Below are 24,043 nucleotides of genomic sequence, written 5' to 3' on the forward strand. Positions count from 1 at the left end.
ACCCACTCCCCCATGTATCTCCTGACGCTCTCCCCCAGGATCTCCTGATCTTCTCCCCCCGTATCTCCTGATTCTTTCCCCCGTATCACCTGAAACTCTCCCCCAGGATCTCCTGACCCTCTCCCCCAGTATCTCCTGATCCTCTCCCCAGGATGTCCTGTCCCTATTCCCCTGAGCTCCTGGCCCTCTCCCCCAGTATCCCCAAGGATCTCTTGAGCCTCACCCCAGGATCTCCTGGCCCTCTCCCCCAGGAGCTCCTGACCTCTGCACCCAGTATCTCCTGTCCCTATCCCGCTGAGCCCCTGACCCTCTCCCCAAGTGTCCCCCAGGATCTCCTGACACCCTCCCCAGGATCTCCTGTCCTCTCCCCCAGGTTCTCCTGATCCTCTCCCCCAGGATCTCCTGTCCCTCTCCCCCAGGATCTCCTGATCCTCTCCCCCAGGATCTCCTGACCCTCTGCCCCAGTATCTCCTGTCCCTCTCCCCCAGGATCTCCTGTCCCTCTCCCCCAGGATCTCCTGTCCCTCTCCCCCAGGATTTCCTGTCCCTCTCCCCCAGGATCTCCTGACCATCTCCCCATGATCTCCTTTCCCTATCCCCCTGAGTTTCTGACCCTCTCCCCCAGTATTCCCCAGGATCTCTTAACCCTCACCCCAGGATCTCCTGACCCTCTCCCCCAGTATCTCCTGACCCTCTCCCCAGGATCTCCTGACCCTCACCCCCTGGACCTCCTGTCGCTATCCCACTGAACTCCTGATCCTCTCCCCCAGTATCTCCCGACCCTCTTCCCAGGATCTCCTGACCCTCTCCCCCAGGATCTCCTGACTCTCTCCTCCAATATCTCCTGACCCTCTCCCCCAGTATCTCCTGATCCTCTCCCCAGGATCTCCTGTCCCTATCCCCCTGAGCTCCTGACCCTCTCCCCAGGATCTCCTGAACCTCTCCCCCAGGATCTCCTGGCCCTCACCCCCCCCCCAGTATCTCCTCACCCTCTCCCCAGGATGTCCTGTCCCTATCCCCCTGAGCTCCTGGCCCTCTCCCCCAGTATCCCCCAGGATCTCTTGGCCCTCACCCCAGGATCTCCTGGCTCTCTCCCCCAGGAGCTCCTGACTTCTGCACCCAGTATCTCCTGTCCCTATCCCCCTGAGCTCCTGACCCTCTCCCCCAGTATCCCCCAGGATCTCCTGACCCTCTCCCCAGGATCGCCTGGGATCTCCTGTCCCTCTCCCCCAGGATCTCCTGATCCTCTCCCCCAGGATCTCCTGACCCTCTCCCCCAGGATCTCCTGACCCTCTCCCCCAGTATCTCCTGTCCATCTGCCCCAGGATCTCCTGAACCTCTCCCCCAGTATCTCCTGACCCTATTCCCTCAGTATCTCCTGACACTCTACACAGCATCTCCTGACCCTTTCCCCCAGTATCACCTGATCATCTCCCCCAATGTCTCCTGACCCTCTCCCCCTGGATCTCCTGGCCCTCTCCCCCAGTATCTCCTGATCCTCTCCCCATATCTCTTGATCTCTCCCCCAGTATCTCCTGACCCTCTCCCCCAGTATCTCCTGACCCTCTCCCCCAATACCTCCTGACCATACCCCAATATCTCCTGACCCCCTCTCCAGGATCTACTGACCCTCTCCCCCAGGATCTCCTGATCCTCTTCCCCGTATCTCCTGAACCACTCCCCTATTATCTCCTGACCCTCTCCGCCAATATCTCCTGACCCTCTCCCCCAGGATCTCCTGATCCTCTTCCCCGTATCTCCTGACCCACTCCCCTAGTATCTCCTGACCCTCTCCCCCAGTATCTCCTGACCCACTCCCCCAGTATCTCCTGTCCCTCTCCCTCAGTATCTCCTGACCCTCTCCCCAGGATCTCCTGAACCTCTCCCACTGGATCTCCTGTCCCAATCCCTCTGAGCTCCTGATCCTCTCCCTCAGTATCTCCTGCCACTCTCCCCAGGATCTCCTGTTCCTACCCCCCTGAGCTCCTGACCCTCTCCCCAGGATCTCCTGTCCCTATCCCCCTGAGCTCCTGATCCTCTCCCCCAGTATATCCTGACCCTCGCCCCAGGATCTCCTGACCCCCTCCCCCCTGAGCTCCTGATCCTCTCCCCCAGGACCTCTTGACCCTCTCCCCCAGGATCTCCGCCCCTCCCCCCAGGATCCTCTGACTCTCTCCCCCAGGATCTCCTGACCTTCCCCCCCTGGATCGCCTTTCCCTCTCCCCCAGGATCTCCTGACCCTCACCCCAGGATCTCCTGATCTTCTTCCCCATGATCTCCTGACCCTCTCCCCCAGTATCTCCTGACCCTCTCCCCCAGTATCTCCTGACCCTCTCCCCCAGGAACTCCTGACCCTCTCCCCAGGATCTCATGAACCTCTCCCACAGGTTCTCCTGACCCTTGCCCCCCAGTATCTCCTGACCCTCTCACCAGGATCTCCTTTCCCTATCCCCTGAGCTCCTGACCCTCTCCCCCAGTATTCCCCAGGATCTCTTGACCCTCACTCCAGGATCTCCTGAACCTCTCCCCCAGGATCTCCTGACCTCGACTCACAGTATCTCCATGCCCTATCCCCCTGAGCTCCTGACCCTTTTCCCCAGTATCCCCCAGGATCTCCGGACCTTCTCCCCAGTATCTCCTGTCCTTCTCCCCCAGGGTCCCCTGACCCTCTCCCCCAGTTTCTCCTGACATTCTCCCCAGGATCCCATATCCCTATCCCCCTGAGCTCCTGATCCTCTCCCCCAGTATCTCTGACCCTCTGTACAGGATCTCCTGTCCCTCTCCCCCATATCTCCTGACCCTCTCCCCGAGTATCTCCTGACCCTCTCTCCCAATACTTCCTGACCCTCTCCCCCAGTATCTCCTGATCCTCCCCCCCAATATCTCCTGACCCTCTCCCCAGGATCTCCTGATGCTCTCCCCCTGGATCTCCTGTCCCTATCCCCCTGAGCTCCTGACCCACTCCCCCAGTATCTCCTGATCCTCTCCCCAGGATCTACTGACCCTCTCCCCCAGGATCTCCTGACCCTATCCCCCAGGATCTCCTGACCCTCTCCCCCAGTATCTCCTGATCCTCTCCCCCGTATCTCCTGACCCTCTCCCACAATATCTCCTGACCCTCTCCCCCAGTATCTCCTGACCCTTTCCCCAGGATTTCCTGACCCTCTCCCCCTGGACCTCCTGTCTCTATCCCCCTGAACTCCTGATCCTCTCCCCCAGTATCTCCTGACCCTCTTCCCAGGATCTCCTGTCCCTATCCCCCTGAGCTCCTGACCCTCTCCTACAATATCCCACAGGATCTCTTGACCCTCTCCCCAGGATCTCCTGACCCTCTCCCCCAGGATCTCCTGACCTCTCCACCCAGTATCTCCTGTCCTTATCCCCCTGAGCTCCTGACCCTCTCCCCAGGATCTCCTGTCCCTCTCCCCCAGGATCTCCTGACCCTCTGCTCCAGGATCTCCTGACCCTCTCCCCCAGTATCTCCTGTCCCTCTCCTCCAGTATCTCCTGTCCCTCTCCCCCAGTATCTCCTGATCCTCTCCCCCAGGATCTCCTGTCCCTCTCCCCCAGGATCTCCTGAACCTCTCCCCCAGGATCTCCTGACTCACTCCCCCTGAGCTCCTGACTCTCAAGGATAGGCTACGCCCTCCTCCAGGCGCACAGGGTCTGAGCGAGTCTCGGTGCAGCGCTGAGTCCGCCCGCTGCCAGTGCGGCCTCGCACCGCCCGTCAGTGAGCCTCCTGCCGTCGCTGTGTCAGCATGGAGCAGCCAGCCGGGCTCCTGATCCGCGGAGGGACGGTGGTGAACGCCGAGAGCTCGCTGCTCGCCGATGTCTACATGGAGGACGGTCTGATCCAGGCGGTGGGGCCGGGACTGGAGATGGAGTTGGAGCTCCCGGGAGGGGTGCGGGTGATCGAGGCCGCCGGCAAACTGCTGCTGCCCGGCGGCATCGACACGCACACTCACATGCAGTTCCCCTTCATGGGCTACCAAGCTGTCGATGATTTCTATCACGGAACTAAGGTACCGACCCCGCAGGAGACGCTTTCATTCTGCTGTTGTTTAGCATTGCCTTTAACGGTCCATCCTTTGCAGGCTGGGTTAAACTTGGGAGATGTTCGACTTGAGACCTTCAACTTTTTCAGCAGCTTTTAATTTTAAGGATGTTTGTGCAGTGAAATGATTGAGAGCAACGCAATATTGGGCCGGAATTTGCAGTGGGTCATACCGGTGTACGCCGGTGGGTAGTACCGGTGCATGAGGTGGGTAATAACGGTGAACGCAGTGGGTAATAATGTTGTTGGATAATCGCTCCTGTGAAGCGCCTTGTGATGTTTTACTCCGTTAAAGGCGCTATATGAATACAAGCTGTTGTATTAATCACTCATTGTAGGATGAACTGACTGACGTCAGTCCGAAATTTGCCTTTTGCTCGTTCAAACTCATCTTGTCTTAGTGTTACAATTTAATTTAAAATAGTTTCAGATTTACCATTTCTATATGATGACCCAACTTGTGTCAAAATATGTTGTTGCATTATGAAAATCATTGTGTTACATGCACATGATGTTAATAGTGAAAATAATGTATGCCTGTTGTGTAAGTTTCCCTCGCTGTGACTAAAAACTAAATGGTGAATACAGCAGTTGAGACTATAACATGTCAATCTATAACTTAAAGTTCAAATACATCGATTAATATTGAAATTGAAAATTTATGATCTATGAAAATGCTTGAAGCCTGAATATTATTTTCATTTTCAAGTAAACACAAATTTACGATCAATGTGTATCGGCCCCAGAGACTAGCCAGGATTTTTACTTTGTTTAGAGTTGCCCCAATACATAATAACATAAGAAACAGGAGCAGGAGTAGGCCAATCGGCCCCTCGATAAGATTCGATAAGATCAACGGATGGTCCAATCTTGTCCTCAATACCACTTGCCCGCGCTCTCCCCATACCCCTTGACTCACTTGTAGTTAAAATGTCTGTCAATCACCACCTTGAATATATTCAACGACTCCGCCTCCACAGCTCTCTGGGGTAGAGAATTCCAAAGATTCATGACCCTCTGAGAGACAGCACGGTGGCATAGTGGTTAGCAATGTTGCCTCACAGCGCCAGGGACCCGGGTTCGAATCCGGCCTCGGGCGACTGTCTGTGTGGAGTTTGCACATTCTCCCTTGTAAAGTCTGTGGGTTGTTTAGTTAATTAATACACAGACTCCAAGAGTAACTTAAAACAGGACTTTACTATTCAAAGGTCAGGGCAAATCTGCCCAATAACTCCTGGCACAACACTTATATACTGGTGTGGTCACCGTCGGTATTACCGTATACAGAAGCCAAACAAAGTAGTGCCACATCCTAAAATAGTTCTCTTAAAGGTGAACGGTTACATACAATAGTTCTCTTAAAGGTAGATGGGTACATACACTACAATCCTCCCTTTTTAGCTTACAACATACTTATTCCCCATTAAACATAACATATAATCAACTTCATGTAAAACAATTCACAGGTACAGTCTCTGCGGGAAACAGTTCACAGATTCAGTCTCTGCGGGAACAGTTCACAGATTCAGTCTCTGGTCTTGACTCGGTCCGAACAACATCTCTGTGGTGTAGCCGGTTCACATTTCTAGCGTGACTCATCCAATAGTCTTTCCCTTGGCTTAACAGCTTGAACTTCCGTCCTGCTGAACCAGCAGTGCTGACTTTTACAAACAGCTGGACTGCCTTGGTAATTTTTCCTACTTTCCAACTGATTTGGCCCCCTTCGTGGGGCCCACGTGCATGATCTGATAGAAGTGATAATGATTTAGATGGTTATCGTCTTCTGCTTCGTCTTTTTCTTTTCTGCTTCTTGGAGACTCTCGGGGCTCCCTTATCCGCTGCCAGCTGTAGCGCCACCATCTACATAGATACATAGAAGATAGGAGCAGGAGTAGGCCATTCGGCCCTTCGTGCCTGCTCCGCCATTTAATGAGATCATGGCTGATCCTTTAATTCAGTATCCCGTCCCCGCCTTCTCTCCGTAACCCTTAACCCCTTTTGCCCGTAGAAATATATCTAATTCCCTCTTAAATATATTTAATGAGCTGGCGTACACTGCCCTCTGTGGCAATGAGTTCCACAGGTTCACCACTCTCTGAGTGAAGAAATTCCCCCTCATCTCTGCCCTAAATGGTTTAGCCCTTATCCTTAAATTATGTCCTCTAGTTCTGTTTTCACCCGCCAAGGGAAACATTCCTTCTGCATCCAGTCTGTCTAGACCTGTCAGAATTTTATACACTTCTATGAGGTCCCCTCTCAATCTTCTAAACTCCAGTGTGTACATCCCTAAACTACATAGTCTCTCCTCATAGGTCATTCCCGCCATTCCTGGTATCAGCCTGGTGAATCGCCGCTGCACCCCCTCCATGGCAAGAACATCCTTCCTCAGATGAGGCGACCAAAACTGTACACAGTACTCGAGGTGTGGTCTCACCAGTGCCCTGTACAGCTGCAGCAAGGTATCCCTGTTCCTGTATTCTAACCCTTTTGCTATGAAGGCCAGCATACCGTTTGCCTTCTTGACCGCCTGTTGCACCTGCATGCTCGCCTTCAGTGACTGGTGTACAAGAACACCCAGGTCTCTCTGTACTTCCCCCTCTCCCAATCTATTGCCATTTAAATAATAATTTGCCCTCCCGTTCCTGCACCCAAGGTGGATAACTTCGCACTTGTCCACATTATAGTGCATCTGCCATTTATCCGCCCAATCGCCCAGTCTGTCCAAATCGCTCTGGAGCTTCCTGGTCTCTTCCTCTGAGCCCACCCCACCTCCTAGTTTAGTGTCGTCTGCAAATTTGGAAATGCTGCATCCGACTCCCTGATCCAGGTCATTAATGTAAATTGTGAACAGCTGGGGGCCCAGGACAGATCCCTGTGGTACCCCACTTGTTACTGCCTGCCATTCAGAAAATGAGCCGTTTATTCCAACTCTCTGTTTTCTATCTGACAGCCAGTTCCCTATCCACGCCAAAACTTTCCCCTTTATCCCATGAGCCTCAATTTTCCATGCTAATCTTTTATGTGGGACCTTATCGAAGGCCTTTTGGAAGTCCAGGTACACCACATCTACTGGCTCTCCCCCATCTATTCTACCAGTTACTCCCTCAAAAAATTCCAATAGATTAGTCAAGCACGATTTACCCTTTGTAAATCCATGTTGACTCTGTCCTATCCTGTCCCCATTTGCTAAGTGCTCCGCTATTTCATCCTTAATGATGGACTCCAGCATTTTGCCCACAACTGATGTAAGGCTTACAGGTCTGTAATTACCTGCTTTTTCCCTACCCCCCTTTTTGAATAGTGGGGTAACGTTAGCTACCCTCCAATCCATCGGCACTGTTCCCGAGTCTAATGAATTCTGAAAAATCATCCTTAGTGCATCCGCTATCTCTAGGGCCACCTCCTTCAGTACCCTAGGATGCATGTTATCAGGCCCTGGGGATTTGTCCACCTTCAATCCCTTTAGCTTCCTTAACACCATATTCTTAGAGATATTGATTTGCGTCAGTTCCTCCTTTGCCAATGTCCCTATTTTTCCCGATATCCCAGGGAGGTTTTTTGTGTCTTCCTTCGTAAAGACTGACCCAAAGTATGCATTTAGTTGATCTGCCATTTCCTTATTTCCCATTATATATTCCCCCGTATCTGACTGCAATGGACCAACTTTGGTTTTCACCAGTCTTTTCCTTTTGATATATTTATAAAAGCTTTTGGAGTTAGTTTTTATATTTTCCGCCAGCTTGTTTTCGTAAGCTATTTTGCCCCTCTTGATCATGCCCTTTGCCCTCCTTTGCTCTATCTTAAACTGTTCCCAATCTTCCGCTCTGGCGCTTTTTTTGGCTATTTTATACGCCCTATCTTTGGATTTTATGCTGTCTCTAATTTCCCCTGTTATCCACGGTTGAGTCACCTTTTTAGATTTCCTTTTATGCCAGATTGGTATAAACAATTTTTGCAATTTTGTCATTCTATCTTTAAATGTTTGCCATTGTTTATCTACCTCCAGTCCTCTCAGGAACGTTGTCCAATCAGACCTACTCAGTTCCCGTCTCATGGCATCATAATTCCCCTTGTTTAAATTCAGGACCTTAGTCTCTGAGTCAATTTCTTCGCTCTCCATTTCGAGTGAGAAATCGATCATGTTATGATCGCTCTGACCCAAGGGTCCCCGTACAACAAGATTACTGATTAGTCCCTTCTCATTGCACAGTACCCAGTCCAATATAGCCTGTTCCCGAGTTGGTTCCTCGACATATTGATCCAGATAACCATCCCTTAAACACTCAAGGAATTCCTCCTCCTCATTATTTTTACTGATTAGGCTAGTCCAATCTATATGTAAGTTAAAGTCACCTATGATGACAGCTGTGCTCTTATTGCACGCTTCTCTAATTTCCCTCGTGATGCCCTCCCTAACCTCTATTTTACTATTTGGAGGCCTATATACCACTCCTATTAATGTTTTTCGCCCCTATGTTCCTTAGACTTTAAGTGCTTCATCCTAATTTCTGCACTTTGGGAGTTTTCATCACAAGCTGGGCAGACCAAGTCATTGTAATATTCCGTGTCACTCAACAGGTCATGGTAATATTCGGTGTCGTCCTGAGCTAGTCTAGCGAGAGGGCCTGCTACTTCTTCTGTACCCAACTGGACGTTAGCCGACTGTTGTTCCCTCCCTAGACATCTTTCCTGAAGAGACTTCTTCATGCGTTCATATTCATCCCGCTCTTCCTGGGTTTCCTGCAAATCCTTCACTAATGACCTCGTTTGTGATTTCAATACTTCCCCTTCCCTCGGGGATTGATTGATCAGGCTATTCAATCCTTCTACTGGAGCAGCTGTTTCAACATTCTGCTGTTCACATTGACGTGATTCAGCGTACTTTTGGCATCCCTGTAAAATCTGTGTTGCAACCTCAGCTATTTCCATAACTTTTGAGAGCTCCGAACTCCTTCCCTTTGAAGATTGAAGCTCGTGTTCAGATTGTTCCCATTGTAGAGTCTTGTCCTTCAGCATATGAAGGAGTTGGCTGACCGTTAACTCTTCCACGGGAACACTGTGGGTCAGAGTCTTCTCCATTTCATCCACCTTTTCCTCCAATGCTTTCACCTTCTTTTCCTCTTGTACTTTGGCTTCCAGCGCTCGGAGAAGTTGCGCCTTGATGCTCTCTAGCTCATGTTCAGAGGCCATTCTTACAGTCTCTGTGTTTCTTACAGTTCCCTTTTCTTCCACTGAACGGATTCCCAGTTGAATCTGTTCTTCAAGTTGTTGAATCTCGGTCATTGCCGCCCCATGTTTGTCTTGGGTTTCGTTTAATATTTTTATGAGTTCTTGTACATCTTGTCTTTCATGTTCTGCCATGTCTTTCACCTCTAATTTCTCATCTATGGATGGAACTTCTACCGATGAGTCTGTCTTGGCCTTGAGCTCATCAAGAATTTCCTGCAGCCTTTGGACTTCTTGCTCATGTTCAACCTTCAGTTGCTCATATGCTTCCACTGAAACTAGCTTTTCGGAGGTTGCCGAGTTAACCCCTTCCAGAATTGTAGCCTGGGCCTGTTCATACTGTTCTTTCAACTTCTCACACTCTGCTTGTAAGGAGTCGTAGAGAAGAACTGGAATAAAATCCTGGCTTCCTGAAGATTCCTCTTCATTTGCTTCTTCTTGCAAATATTCTAACTCCTGAACAGCATAAGGGAGATGTGATCGGTAATTGGTCACGATGGCTCTATGGTCGCTCTCTGCTTGAGCTAGCTGCTTCTGTTGTCTTTCCAGATTCTCCCATTCGGTGTCATAGAACTTTTTCATTGTTTTCATCTCTTGTACGAGACGGTAACTCAATTGTTCTAATTGTTGTCGTAATTTGAAATAAGTTTGAGTCCGAGCTCGGTGTTCTTCCGTCATGGATATGTCCGTAACTTGAACAGGCTCAGAATTTTCTGTCAAACTAGGTTGTCGTTGTTCGGTGGAGTTCTGTTCTGAAACTTTGTTCTTCTCTGGAGCATAAGCCTTTATGCATGCCTTCGTTTTTCCAACCTTCGTCGGCAAGTCCATTTCAGCCTTGTCTTTCATATTTGGGTTGGTCTTATCGTCATCCGTTTCAGAATCTGAGCTGATTGTCTGCACCGAGTCCTCACTCGTTATGGCTTTTAGATAGTGCCATTCCATGTCTATTTTCTTGATCCACTCCCGTCCTAGAAGTGGTGGTCCTCCCTCATGTAGTATGTATAAGTTCATTCTTGGGTGTTCTTTACCCCTATCTCTCACTTTGACTCTTATCTTTCCCATGGGGTATACTTTATGCCCCGTGTATGTCTGCAATACGAACTTGGTATCTCTTAAGGGTATATGTGAGAATAGCCGGTGGTAATCCCTTCGATTTATGACTGATAGAGCTGATCCAGTGTCCAACTCCATTTTCACTTGGATTCCAGCTATTTTTAGCATGACCCAGATAGTTTGTAGGTCAGCTTCCTTACTCACATTGTGAATTCTCAGACTACCCAGCTCCTGGCCGTTTGGGTCTGAGTCTGAATTCTGTTCGTCTGAACTCTTCTCAGCCACCTTGTGTACCTTGTTGTACTTTTCCTGTGATGGCTTCCTTTGGTTGTTGGTCTTCTTCCCTGACCGGCATACCTTAGCTATGTGACCCAGTTTGCCACATTTCCTACATTCCTGGTTCTTAAACCAGCATTGGTTCTGGTCGTGTGTTGTCTTCCCACAACGATAGCATTTTGTTGTTGTCGAGGTAATTTGATCCACACTCAGTGCTGCTGTCTTTAGCTGCATTTCCGCAGTTCCCTTCGCTGCGGCTTCGTGCGATGCTGCAATAAGGACAGCCCTGTCAAGTGTAAGGTCGTTCTCTTTGAGTAGTCGCTTTTGCGTTCCTTCCTTTGCCAACCCGCACACGAACTTGTCTCGCAATGCCTCTGTCAGATTCCCTCCAAACTGGCAGTATTTCGCTAGTCTACCCAGTTCGACCAAGTATTCTGCGTTGCTTTCGTCTTTCCGTTGCGTTCTCGCATAGAATTTGAATCGTTCCGCCAACATCAACGGTGTGGGGTTCAAGTGATCCTTCAGAACAGCCACAATATCATCGAAAGTCTGATCCGCCGGTTTAGCTGGTGATAGTAGATGCTTCAAGAGCCCGTATGTCTTCGCGCCCATCGAGTTTAGCAAGGTTATAGCTTTGTCATCTTCTTCTATTTTATTGGCCTCACAATAGATCTCGATGCGTTCCACGTACGTGGCCCAGTCTTCTACCTCGGCATTAAAATCATTGATGTTACCACGCTTAGGCATCTTCCTCTCTTTCTGATAACACCCCGAATTATTTCTTTAACTTATTTTTTTTTTTCTAAGATGGCGGTTTTCCCGCGAAAATGGCGGTTTCCCGCGCTTATCTTCTCTCCCCGCCCACTTCAATGGCGGTTTCCCGCTTCTGTCTTCTTCCCCGCCTAATGGCGGCTTCCCGCGTTTCTTCCCTAGCGGGAGGGGTACACTTTCCCCCACAGGCGACGGCCGCTGGCTTTCAGATTCACAGCCTGCGCGTCGGCTTCAGTGCTTTCCCTTTTCTCGGCAAGGCAACTGGCGCTGGGTACACCCCGTTGACGGCGAACAGGTTCAGCCGCTGGGCTGGCTCTCGCTCAGTTCCCCTTGCTCGGGCTCGGTCTCTCTCCCGCTCTCTCGGCTCTACCGGCGCTGGGTACACCCCGTTGACGGAGAACAGTTTCAGCCGCTGGACTGGCTCTCGCGCAGTCTCCCTTGGTCGGCTCTGCCTCTCCCGCTCGCTCGGCTCTACCGGCGCTGGGTACACCCCGTTGACGGAGAACAGTTTCAGCCGCTGGACTGGCTCTCCCGCAGTCTCCCTTGGTCGGCTCTGCCTCTCCCGCTCGCTCGGCTCCCAAACGCCTCTCCCAGCCGTCTCGCAGTCCGGTGCTTCCCTCCCCGGCTGCGGCTGAGTTTTTATATCTTCCCGCGCCTACGCTCCCGGTCGCAGCGCTTCGTGGCTTCAGTCGTTGCCCGGCCTTTTTCGCCGGTCGCGGTCTAGCTGTCTCACGACGCCGTTGCGTCCCCAGCCTGTCTGTACCGCGGCTTCCTTGCTCCACGCTGCCCCAGTCTCAGCGCCTCTGGGCCCGACTTCTGTCCGGCTCCTTTCCCCCTCGACCGTGGTCGAGTGCACCGCCCTTATCCTCCGGTTATTCTTTTTACTTTTCCCTTACTCACAGTCACCGTGGCCGCCTTGCTTCTCGTGCTGATCGGCTCACTCCTCACCGTGGCAGAAGGGACAGTCAGTGCCTGTTGCTGATGGAAGTCTTTGTCTCTGAATTCTTCCTCCTTTCCAGCTCTGCAGACTCGAGTTTTCTCCCAGCAGAATGACAAGGGCGGTTGCCTCTTCTCGACGCTCGTTAACTGCTTCGGAATTATTGTTGCCGCAGGGTACGATCGGACTCGTCGCCACTGTAAAGTCTGTGGGTTGTTTAGTTAATTAATACACAGACTCCAAGAGTAACTTAAAACAGGACTTTACTATTCGAAGGTCAGGGCGAATCTGCCCAATAACTCCTGGCACAACACTTATATACTGGTGTGGTCACAGAATCACACAGAATCACAGAAACCCCACAGTGCAGATAGAGGCCATTTCAGCCCATCGAGCCTGCACCGACACATATCCCACCCGATCCCCGTAACCCCTACACCAACACATATCCCACCATATCCCCGTAACCCCACGTATTTAATCCCCCTAACACTAAGGGTCAATTTATCATAGCCAATCATCCTAACCTGCACATCTTTGGACTGTGGGAGGAAACCGGAGCACCCGGAGGAAACCCACGCAAACACGGGGAGAATGTGCAAACTCCACACAGACAGTCACCCAAGGCCGGATTCAAACCCGGGTCCCTGGCGCTGTGAGGCAACAGTGCTAACCACTATGCCACCGTGCTCACCGTCGGTATTACCGTATACAGAAGCCAAACAAAGTAGTGCCACACCTAAAATAGTTCTCTTAAAGGTGAATGGTTACATACAATAGTTCTCTTAAAGGTAGACGGGTACATACACTACATCCCCGTGTTTGCGTGGGTTTCCTCCGGGTGCTCCGGTTTCCTCCCACAGTCCAAAGATGTGCGGGTTAGGTTGATTGGCTATGATAAATTGACCCTTAGTGTTAGGGGGATTAAATACGTGGGGTTACGGGGATAGAGTGGGATATGTGTTGGTGTAGGGGTTACGGGGATCAGGTGGGATATGTGTCGGTGCAGGCTCGATGGGCCGAAATGGCCTCTATCTGCACTGTGGGGTTTCTGTGATTTTTGTGATTTTCTGTGAAAAACTTCCTCCTCATCTCTGTCTTAAATGGGCGACCTGTTATTCTGAAACTATGCCCCCTAGTTCTAGATACCCCACTAGGGGAAACATCCTCTCAGCATCCACCCTGTCAATCCCCCTCAGAATCTTATATGTTTCAATAAGATGACCTCCTATTCTTCTAAACCCCAATGAGTATAGGCCCAACCTGCTCAACCTTTCATCATACGTCAACCCCTTCATCCCAGGAATCAACCGTGTGAACCTTCTCTGTACTGCCTCCAATGCAAGTATATCCTTCCTTAAATATGGAGTCCAAAACTGTACGCAGTACTCCAGGTGCGGTCTCACCAGCGCCCTGTAAAGTTGCATCAAAACTTCCCTACTTTTATACTCCATACCCCTTGCAACATTCCATTAGCCTTCCTAATTACTTGCTGTACCTGCATGCTAACTTTTTGTGTTTCATGCACTAGGACCCCCAGATCACTTTGTACCGCAGCATTTTGTAGTCTCACTCCATTTAAATAATCATTTGCTTTTTCATTCTTCCTTCCAAAGTGGATAACCTCACATTTTCCCACATTGTACTCCATCTGCCAAATTTTTGCAGACTCTTTGGGGCCGATTTTCCCGCAGGTGTGGGAAATTGTCGGGTTCCCCGAATGTCGGGGTTCCCACACGAATGTAAATGGGTCTGCCAGGTTGATGCAATTTTCCCTCAATTGGCCAATTCATTTGCAGCATGTGGGAACCCTTGCTAATTGACTATTTCCAGTCAGAAAGTCGCACAGTATGATGTCATCATTTGTGGTGCTTTTAAGGTCCACAGCAAGCATTGCAACCTCTGCAGGCTTCCATATGAACCACACAGGATGGCAGAGGAGCCTGCAGCAGCTGTGGCCAGTGCCAGACCCCGAGCTGGCAGCAAATTCGACGAGGCTTCACTGCAGGCATTATTGGATGGGGTGAGGGCCCACAGGGAGGTCCTCTTCCCTAGGTCAGGGAGGAAGAGGCCTCCCACTGAGACCAAGGCTGCATGGATGCAGGTGACAGCAGATGTCAACTCACTGGGAGTCACCAGAAGAACCTGGATACAGTGTCGGAAGCGATTCCATGACATTCACCATACAGGAAAAGTAAGTATGAAGTTTCCATCACCCTCAAACTGATCCCCTTTGCCTTTCCCCACCAGCACTCAGCTTTAGCACTCTCTTCCTCCACATCCCACTTCACAGTCACATCCATGCACCCTTACCCATTCCCTCTCTCTCTATGCTCATGTTCACATAACTATTCCACCATGCAGCCCTCACACTCCCTCTCACTCTGATGCTTTGAGCACAACTGACAACACACAGGAAGGGCCCTTGGTCTTGCAGCCTCACACCATCTTTGTCGCCCTCTAAGTATCTATGCTATGCAACCTCTACACTCACTCCTTCATTCTCACTCAAACTCCACTTGTCTCCCTCATTGCAGGAAAACAGAGCTCACAACAACAGAGAGCGAGCCAGGACTGGAGGAGGCCCACCCTCAATAGCCCACCTGACCCCCTGGGAGGAAGGGGTGCTGGAAATTGTCGGGGCTGATGCGGCTGCGGAAGCTGGGTAAGGACAGGGGCAGTCCTGCAAGCTGGTGACAGAATAGTTTTCCATCTCTCTCATTGACATAGCATGAGTCGCTATTATGATTCTGAAGCTACATCATTTGGACTTAAGAGCATCTGCAAAATCCAATGTGCATGTAACCTTGGCATCACATCTCTAACTCTTTCCTTTACTCCCCCACAGGACCATCCAAAGCCCCCATCCCCACTGCGGAGGAGGAAGAGGCTGAGCAGCCAGACACCTCAGAGGAAGCTCCAACCTCTGAGGGCGCAGCGTCAGCAGAAGTAAGCGCACCCAGCACCAGCGCAGACACTCACACCTCGGTGGGACCTTCGCGAGATAGAGCAGTGTTGTCACCTAGTGTATCACAGCTCACAAGTGAGCATCAGCAGATGGTGGAGACAGGGACAGCAGTGGAGAGTCCTCGTCAGAGGGCGCAGGACTCTGCCAGCTCAGCTCTGCTGCATGTCGGCCCTCTGCCTCTGGGCCCATCCGCAAGAGAAGAGGTGATGGATCTCCATGCACAGATGCAGGAGTCTCTGGCAGGTTTTGTCTCCAGGGTCGCTGCGAGTGTGGAGCGAATGGAGGAGTCCATAGTGAACATGAGCAGAGCCTTTGTGGAGTCATTGGCGCATGAACGCATCACCATGGAAAGGAAGGCAACCTCCGCGGAAAGGATGACTACAGTAGAGGAGAGGATGGCTACGGCCATGGAGGAGCTAAGTCGCCAGCGTGCTGAAAACATGGTGAGTGTTCAGAATAGACTGACATCTCTGGAGGAGCGATGGTCAGCTATTGAGCAGAGAAACCAGACCTTCATGGCAGGCCCTCTGAGTAGGGCTGCTATTGTAGAAACGGGTCCCCATGGCCCCCCTGATGTGCAGGAAGCTGCTCTCAAGCCACTTGCAGGCACTGAGGGGGACCTGACCCATGAGACGGAGGTTGGTAGCAGACCTCAAGTAAGTGGGGGCTCCTCTCCAAGCGCTCACACTTCCATGCCACTGCAGAGCCCTCAGTCAGAGCCCCGCCGGAGTCCACACCCAACGGAGATAGAGGTCTCAACCCCTGCACAGCCGCAGGAACAGCAGACTGCTGGCGAGCCCTCACAGGCTCGCCACCCCAGAGGACGCCTGCCAAAGGTGTCGAGACAGGAGCAGCAGGAAAGTGAGCAAGGGGCCTCCACATCTCCTGAAGCCACAGGGGAACCGCTACGCAGGAGCACACGTAAGAGAAAAATAAATCACCCCAATCACAAGGGTAGTCACTTGGGTGAAATGTTGTGTTTATTTTTTAAATGCCATCAGTTGGTTATTGTAAATAAAATTTCAGATGGCAACTTCTGCAGTTGTGGCGTGTGCCATTTCGCGATTGGGGCTGGAGGTCCTCTAATGCCAAGAGGGGAAGGAAAAAAAGGCCTCCCATGCTTCTGGTAGGTGCCTCAGTTGAGGAAGCGCTGAGTGAGGGTGGCGAGAGGGGCTTCCCAGGAGCTCACACTGGAGAAGTGTGTGAGGCTCCAACCTTCCACAGCTGTGCCTAAGCCTTGAACAAGTTGCCCCAAGCCTGAAACAACAAGGCCCTGCAACCTACAAATGCTGTCTGATTAAATCCCTTCTTTCCTGATTGAGCTGCAGCTGAAAGTAAGCAAGCCGACATTGTTCACACCAGGTTTCATCAGCGGGGTTCCCACGAGGCGTGTTTAGCGTGGGAAAAGGCTGAAAATAGCAAGGGCCCCTTAAAATGGCATTAAAGATGCCAATTATTGGTGATTAGGCTCCCGACGACCAGTCCCGCCAGCTGTGGGTGGGACTGATTCGGCTCGGATTGAAACGCTGGGGTGAAAGTCGGACGGGGCGGGGAATCAGGCGAGGGGGGGTCGCGACCCCCTATTTTTGGGATTTTTTTTTTCCCCCCCCCCCCCCCCCCACACGCCTGAAACCCCACCTGACGGCTCCAGGAAAATCAACCCGTTTGTGTCCTCCTCACCACTTGCTAACCCACCTATCTTTGTATCATCAGCAAATTTAGCTACAGTACACTCGGTCCCTTCATCCAAGTCATTAATGTAGATTGTAAATAGTTGAGGCCCCAACATTGATCCCTGTGGCACCCCACTAGTTACTGATTGCCAACTGGAAAATGACCCATTTATCCCGACTCTCTGTTTTCTGTTAGTTAGCCAATCCTCTATCCATGCTAATATATTACCCCCAACCCCGTGAGCTCTTATCTTGTGCAGTAATCTTTTATGTGGCACCTTATTGAATGCCTTCTGGAAATCCAAATACACTTCATCTACTGGTTCCTCTTTATCCACCCTGTTTGTTACATCCTCAAAGAACTCTAGCAAATTTGTCAAACATGATTTCCCTTTCATAAAACCATGTTGACTCTGCTTGATTTTCTTATGATTTTCTAAATGTCCTGCTATTACCTCCTTAATAATGGATTGCAGCATTTTCCTGCAGTTTGCCATCATTGCAAAGTGTCCTATATGGTTATACATTTAAGAAAAAACCTGGGCTAACAGTTGCCGGGGTTTCAGAAAGGTATTGTCGTTGGGCAAGTCATGTTGACTTCAGCCGTACTGACTTAATATTTCAGCTGAAATAAGATCATAAGAATGCATGGTGCGAGGAAACTTATTTGGGCCACAGACCATGTATCATAACATGCTATGCTTTAGGTGGTACTGCATGAAAGAAGGCATCCCACCAATAGTTAGCCACAGTCTTCCAAGATACCACCAACTATTTTTTCAGGTGCTGGAACATCTACTTGGCAACTACCAGGGTGACATCTCTTCACAGAATCTGGGTCAGCAGAGAGGCAGATGAAGAGCTAACATCAGCTGCAAGGGCAGCTGTAGTTACCACGTAACACAGAGCTGCACATGCAGTGACAGTAATGATCAACTGCGGCTCGGAGCTTAACCGTATCTTCTTGCAAGCATGTTGCAATGCTGATCTATGGGGATCTTACTGTGGAGTGGAACAGAAGGCACCCTTCCTTACAATCTTCTTATGCAGCACCATCTCAAATTTAGCATCCATCAAACTGTTTGCTCCATCACTTGCCTGCAGACTAATGCTGGCAACTAAGGTTCCCTTTACTTTCATTTGTGCCAGCCACTTCTTTGTCCCCTGCCCTTTCAGCCTTAGCAACGGTTGATAATGGCTAAGATGCCTTTAGAGGTTCTCTGAAGGCTTTCAGAATTTTGTTCCCCTCTTGTGACACTTCCCTTTAATTGGTGCCATCCCTTTAAATTTCACTTACACACAATCTTCCACTGCCATCACTGTTGTGCTGCATGTACCTGTCCTAGTCTGCACTATGAATAATTTAGTGCCTTTAGTACTTTTCCATTCTGGCAGGATTTGCACCAAGTGTTAGCTATTTAGAACTGACTTGTTCCTGTGGATGCAAATTGGCCCCCTTTAATCTCTGAGGAAAGGTTCTGGAATGTTTCTGCTTCCACATCTTCCATTGTACCAAATGCTAAAAGACTTGTTCAATTTTCCATTCTACATTATTCATTTTTGACCAGTTGCTACTTTGGAATGACATTTTGTTAGTCCCAGTAGCTCGGGATCCATCATGTGCTGAACAGTGTTCAATTATCTCTGTCTGTACTCACCCTCCCAGCGCTCTATCTGTTCTTAAGCACATATTTATCCAGCTCTTTTTCAAAGAAGATCGCTGATGCAATGAAAACTGCTTTACCCTGGGCCCTATTCCACAGGTTAATGACCCTGGCAATGAAAAACATCCCTTTTATGTACCTCTTGCTTAAGGGTTGTTGATTCTGATCTCAAGTCCTTGAGTAATGCAGTCAAAGCCCAAGTTAAGTACAGGAAACTTTCTGGTATCCGGCACGGACGGGACCGATGTGTTGCCGGTTCATCAACAATTCCGGATAACCGAACGCTATAGTAAAAGATACGGAGCTCAGAGCTCCGTATAAAGCAACAAACCCTGTTGAACAGCTTCAAAACAATCGGCACAAGTTGCAAGCGTCTCTGTAGCTTAGCAACAGCTTCAGCTACACCCTTGCACAGCAACAAATGGAGTAAAAAAAGTAACTAAAAGTAAAAAAAAGTTACCTGAACCGAGTCCTGAATTTTGCCGGTGGACAGAGCGTTCCGGTTATTTAGGGGCCGGTTAATCGAAAGTTTCCTGTAATCTGTTTCCATTTACATTCTGATGCCTCTCAGCATTTAAAACATTTCAATGACATTTTCTTCCAATCTTTTTTTCTAATGAAATCAAGTTCAGCTTTCTGAGTCTGTCTTTATTACATAGAGCACTAAGTCTTGGAATTGCCCAAGTTGCCATTCTCTGAGCTCTCTCAAATCCATTGTGTTGTTTCGAAGGTAGGCTGCTCACAACTGCCCACAGTGCCTGGTCTGCACTCAAGGCCTCCATAATCCGCACCTGTGAAGAGACGCTCGGTCACTCGACCAGGAAACACCAAGACTGGTTCGACGAGAATGACCAGGAGATCCAGGAGCTAATAAGCCGCAAGCGCAAGGCATTCCTGATCTGGAAACAGCAACACAACTTGAGAGCAAGAAAGCAGCTCTACAGAAGCCTGAAGGCTGAGGTCCAACAAAAAACTCGCAACCTAAAGAACAGATGGTGGGTGGAGAAAGCGCAGGAGATCCAACAGCTAGCCGACAACCACGACGTACGTGGATTCTTTACTGCAGTCAAGACCATCTACGGCTGAAGCACCCAAGGCCCTTCCCCACTGCGGGCCAAGAACAGAGAGGTACTCATCAAGGACAGAGAGGCAGTCAGTGCCCGCTGGAAGGAGCACTTCGAAGATCTCCTTAACCGAGACTCTGTCTTCGACGCGAGTGTCCTCAACTTCATCCCACAGCATGCTACCCGCCACCATCTCAGCACAACCCCAGCCCGGCAGGAGGTTGAAAAGGCCATCTGACAACTGAAGAACAACAAGGCCTCAGGAGCAGATGGAATCCCCGCCGAGGCACTAAAGCATGGCGGAGAAGCACTACTGGCGCGAATTCATGAACTCCTTTCTCTTATCTGGAAGGAGGAGAGCATGCCAGGGGATCTCAGAGACGCCGTAATTGTGACCATCTTCAAGAAAGGTGACAAGTCCAATTGTGGTAATTACAGAGGAGTTTCCCTGCTGTCTGCCACAGGAAAAGTCATCGCAAGAATCCCCCTCAATCGTCTTCTCCCAGTGGCCGAAGAGCTCCTCCCAGAGTCGCAATGCAGATTCCACCCACTAAGGGGCACAATAGGCATGATCTTCACTGCACGTCAATTACAAGAGAAATGCAGGGAACAGCACCAACCGCTGTACATGGCCTTCTTTGATCTCACAAAGGCCTTCGACACTGTCAACCATGAGGGATTATGGAGTGTCCTCCTCAAATTCGGTTGCCCTCAAAAGTTTGTCACCATCCTCCCCCTGCTTCACGACGACATGCAAGCCGTGATCCTGACCAACGGTTCCACCACAGACCCAATTCATGTACGAACCGGGGTCAAGCAAGGCTGTGTCATCGCATCAACGCTCTTCTCGATCTTCCTTGCTGCAATGCTCCATCTCACCCTCAGTAAGCTCCCCACTGAAGTGGAGCTAATTTACAGAACAAACGGGAAACTGTTCAACCTCCGTCGCCTCCAGTCCAGATCGAAGGTCGTCGCATCCTCTGTCGTCGAATTACAGTATGCAGGCAACGCTTGCGTCTGCGCTCACTCGGAGGTCGAACTCCAAACCATCGTCAACACCTTCACCGAAGCATACGAGAGCATGGGCCTTACACTAAACATCTGTAAGACAAAGGTCCTCTACCAACCTGCCCCCGCCACACAGTACTGCCCCCCCGATTATCAAAATCCACAACACGGCCTTGGACAACGTGGACCACTTTCCATACCTCGAGAGCCTACTGTCAACAAGGACAGACGTCGACGACGAAGTCCAACACCGCCTTCAGTGTACCAGTGCAGCCTTTGGTCGCCTGAGGAAGAGAGTGTTTGAAGACCAGGACCTCAAACCCGGCACTAAGCTCATGGTCTACAGAGCAGCAGTGATACCTGCCCTGCTGTATGCCTCAGAGACATGGGCCATGTACAGCAGGCACCTCAAAGCACTGGAGAGGTACCACCAACACTGCCTCCACAAGATCCTGCAAATCCATTGGCAGGATAGGCGCACCAACGCCAGTGTTCTTGCTCAGGCCAACATCCCCAGCATCGAAGTTTTGACCACGCTCCATCAGCTCCGATGGATGGGTCACATTGTCCGCATGCCCGATACGAGACTCCCAAAACAAGTGCTCTACTCAGAGCTCCGGCACGGCAAGAGAGCCCCAGGTGGGCAGAGGAAACACTTCAAGGACACCCTCAAAGCCTCCTTGAAAAAGTGTAACATCCTCACCAACACCTGGGAATCCCTGGCCCAAGACCGCACAAAGTGGAGGAGAAGCATCCGGGAAGGCGCCGAACACCTCGAGTCTCTTCGCCGGGAGCAAGCGGAAGCCAAGCGCAGGCAGTGCAAGGAGCGCATGTCAACCCAAGCACCCCACCCACCCGCCCCTTCAACCACCGTCTGCCCCACCTGTGACAGAGACTGTAGGTCCCGCATTGGACTCCTCAGTCACCTGAGAACTCATTTTTAATGTGGAAGCAAGTCATCCTCGGTTCCGAGGGACTGCCTAAGAAGAAGAGGTTGCTCACAACTGCACACATTGGATGTACATTTTACAAGTTAGCACTCTCAGTGCAGCGCTTTGTTCAACAGAAGGGAAGATTGGACAATTGGGCGCAGAGGTCAGCACGCCCCATTTTCCAATTCATTTGGGAGAGCTGCTAATTGCACTCGCTGACCTCTGCATCTGATTGCATCATCATAAAAGAGCCGGCACAGACACGATGGGCCGAATGGTCGCCTTCTGTGCTGTATGATTCTATGATCTGCCCTCCCATCAAGTGAGGCTCACACTGCGGTTCCAACTCGTAAAATTTACTCCACTGTTCACCAGTGATCTACACAAAACAAGGCTGATTTTCCAAATGCACAGTATCAGTGAGCAAATTGGTCCAAACCTACAGTAAATGCCCTTGGAATGTATCTTAATATGTGACTAGCCCTGCTGATAACAACTTCACGTTGACTGCTTTCTTTTAGAGATTGCTCAATAATCACACAATTCATTTTTCTTTCAGTATATTTTAAATGTGGCTGCACAGAATTGTAATAAAATTAGCTCTGGTTGTGCCCTATTAGTTACATTATGCCTATCACCATTTCCTGTGTTTCAATTAGATTTAGGAAGCTTCAGAATTTGTAAGAGCAGGAACAGACTATTGGCCAATGAGCCTGGCTCTTTTTCGATCCATCAACTCTACCCACCTACATTCTCGCCATGGCTCCTCCTCACCCAATCCAGAAATATACCCAGTTGCCTCTTGAACCCATTTATATTGTTTGATTCAATGGTAAACTTGTTCCAGAATTCTGTCGTCCTTTGGGTGGAAAGGTTCTGCTGGGCTTCCCTTCTTACTTCTCATCAAATATTTAGTTTTTGCACCCTGTTGGAGATGGTAAGGCACAGGACAAAGCCCCCACATATGGGTGGGTGCATTAAGATGCCATTCAAATCAGCAAAATAGAACACACAGCTTTTATATACTGCCTTACCCGATTGCTCGAAAACGTCCCCAAACACTTCACATACAAAGAATTATTTATGAGCTGCAGTGATTGTTATTATGGAGACAAATAAGGCAGCTGGTTTGCACACAGGAAGAGCCCACAAACAGTCAGATCCCAAACATTGATTCAGAGATTGACGCAAGAACTGAATGCCAGAGGAGAGGTGAGAGTAGCTGTCCTTGACATCAAGGCAGCATTTGACTGAGTACGGCATCAAGGAGCCCGAGCAAAACCGAAGTCACTGGGAGGTTCAAGAGAAAAGCCTCCAGTGCTTGGAGTTGTACCTGATGCAGAGGAAGGTGGTTGTCAGAGGCCAATCATCACAGTCCCAGGACATCACTGCAAGACTTCATCAAGGAAGGATCCTCGGCTCAACCGTCTGCTTCATAAATGACCTTCCACTTCATCATAAAGTCAGAAATGGGGCTGTTTGCTGGCGATTCCAGTGTTCAGCACCATTCACAACTCCTCTGATAATTAAGCAGCCATGCCAGCCTGCAGTAGGACGTAGATAACATCCAGATTTGGGCTGACAAGTGGCAGCTAACATTGACACCACACAAGTGCCAGGCAATGACCATCAGGAGCAAGAGAAAGCCCAGCTATCTCCCCTTGACCTTCAGTGGCAGCACCATCACCAAGTCCCCCACCATCAACATCCTGGGGGGTCACCATTGACCCAAGCTGATTTGAACCAACCATATCAACATTGAGGTTAATGGAGCAGGGCAGATATTACGTACTCTGCAACAAGTGGCTCAACTTCTGAATCCTGAAAACCTCGCCACCATCTACAAAGTTCAAGAAGACTCACCAATCTCCGAGGTACACCACTGAAGATGCTCAGCATCAGCCAGGATGGAGCACTTTGTTTGATTGCTACCCTTGCCACTGGACTGATTATCCACCCTCTCCCCCACTGGTGCACTGTGACTGTATGTATGATCCATGGGATGCACTACAGCAACTCGCCAATACAGCACTTCAACAGCAACTCCTTCTTCTGCAATCACTACCGCTGAGAAGGACAAGAGAAGCAATATTATGAGAAAACCACCATCTCCAGGTTCCCCTCCAATTCACACACCTTCCTGACTTGGACAAACATCGCTATTTTTTGTCGCTGGGTAAATATTCTGAAATTCCCTACCTAACATAGAAACATAGACGATAGGAGCAGGAGTAGGCCATTCAGCCCCTCGAGCCTGCTCTGCCATTTAATGAGATCATGGCTGATCATCCAAATTCAGTACCATGTCCCTGCTTTCTCCCCATATCCCTTGATCCCTTTAGCCTCAAGAAATATATCCAACTCCTTCTTGAATATATTTAATGAATTGGCCTCAACTGTCCTGTGTGGCAGAGAATTC

General features: G+C 50.0%; 1 protein-coding gene across 1 annotated transcript in view; it reads left to right on the forward strand.

Moving 5' to 3' along the window:
• The first annotated feature begins 3,664 nt into the window (after positions 1–3,664).
• dpys (dihydropyrimidinase) overlaps positions 3,665–24,043 on the forward strand; it is a 165,089-nt gene continuing 144,710 nt past the window's right edge. The window contains exon 1 of the mRNA XM_085993399.1: positions 3,665–4,020. Within this exon, the coding sequence (XP_085849525.1) occupies positions 3,757–4,020 (264 nt within the window). The 5' untranslated portion in view covers positions 3,665–3,756. The remainder of the gene's footprint in view (positions 4,021–24,043) is intronic.

The sequence above is a fragment of the Somniosus microcephalus genome, chromosome 7 (genome assembly GCF_052327205.1).
Source record: "Somniosus microcephalus isolate GS21.2 chromosome 7, FLI_Smic_1.0, whole genome shotgun sequence".
In the NCBI taxonomy this organism is placed as follows: Eukaryota; Metazoa; Chordata; class Chondrichthyes; order Squaliformes; family Somniosidae; genus Somniosus; species Somniosus microcephalus.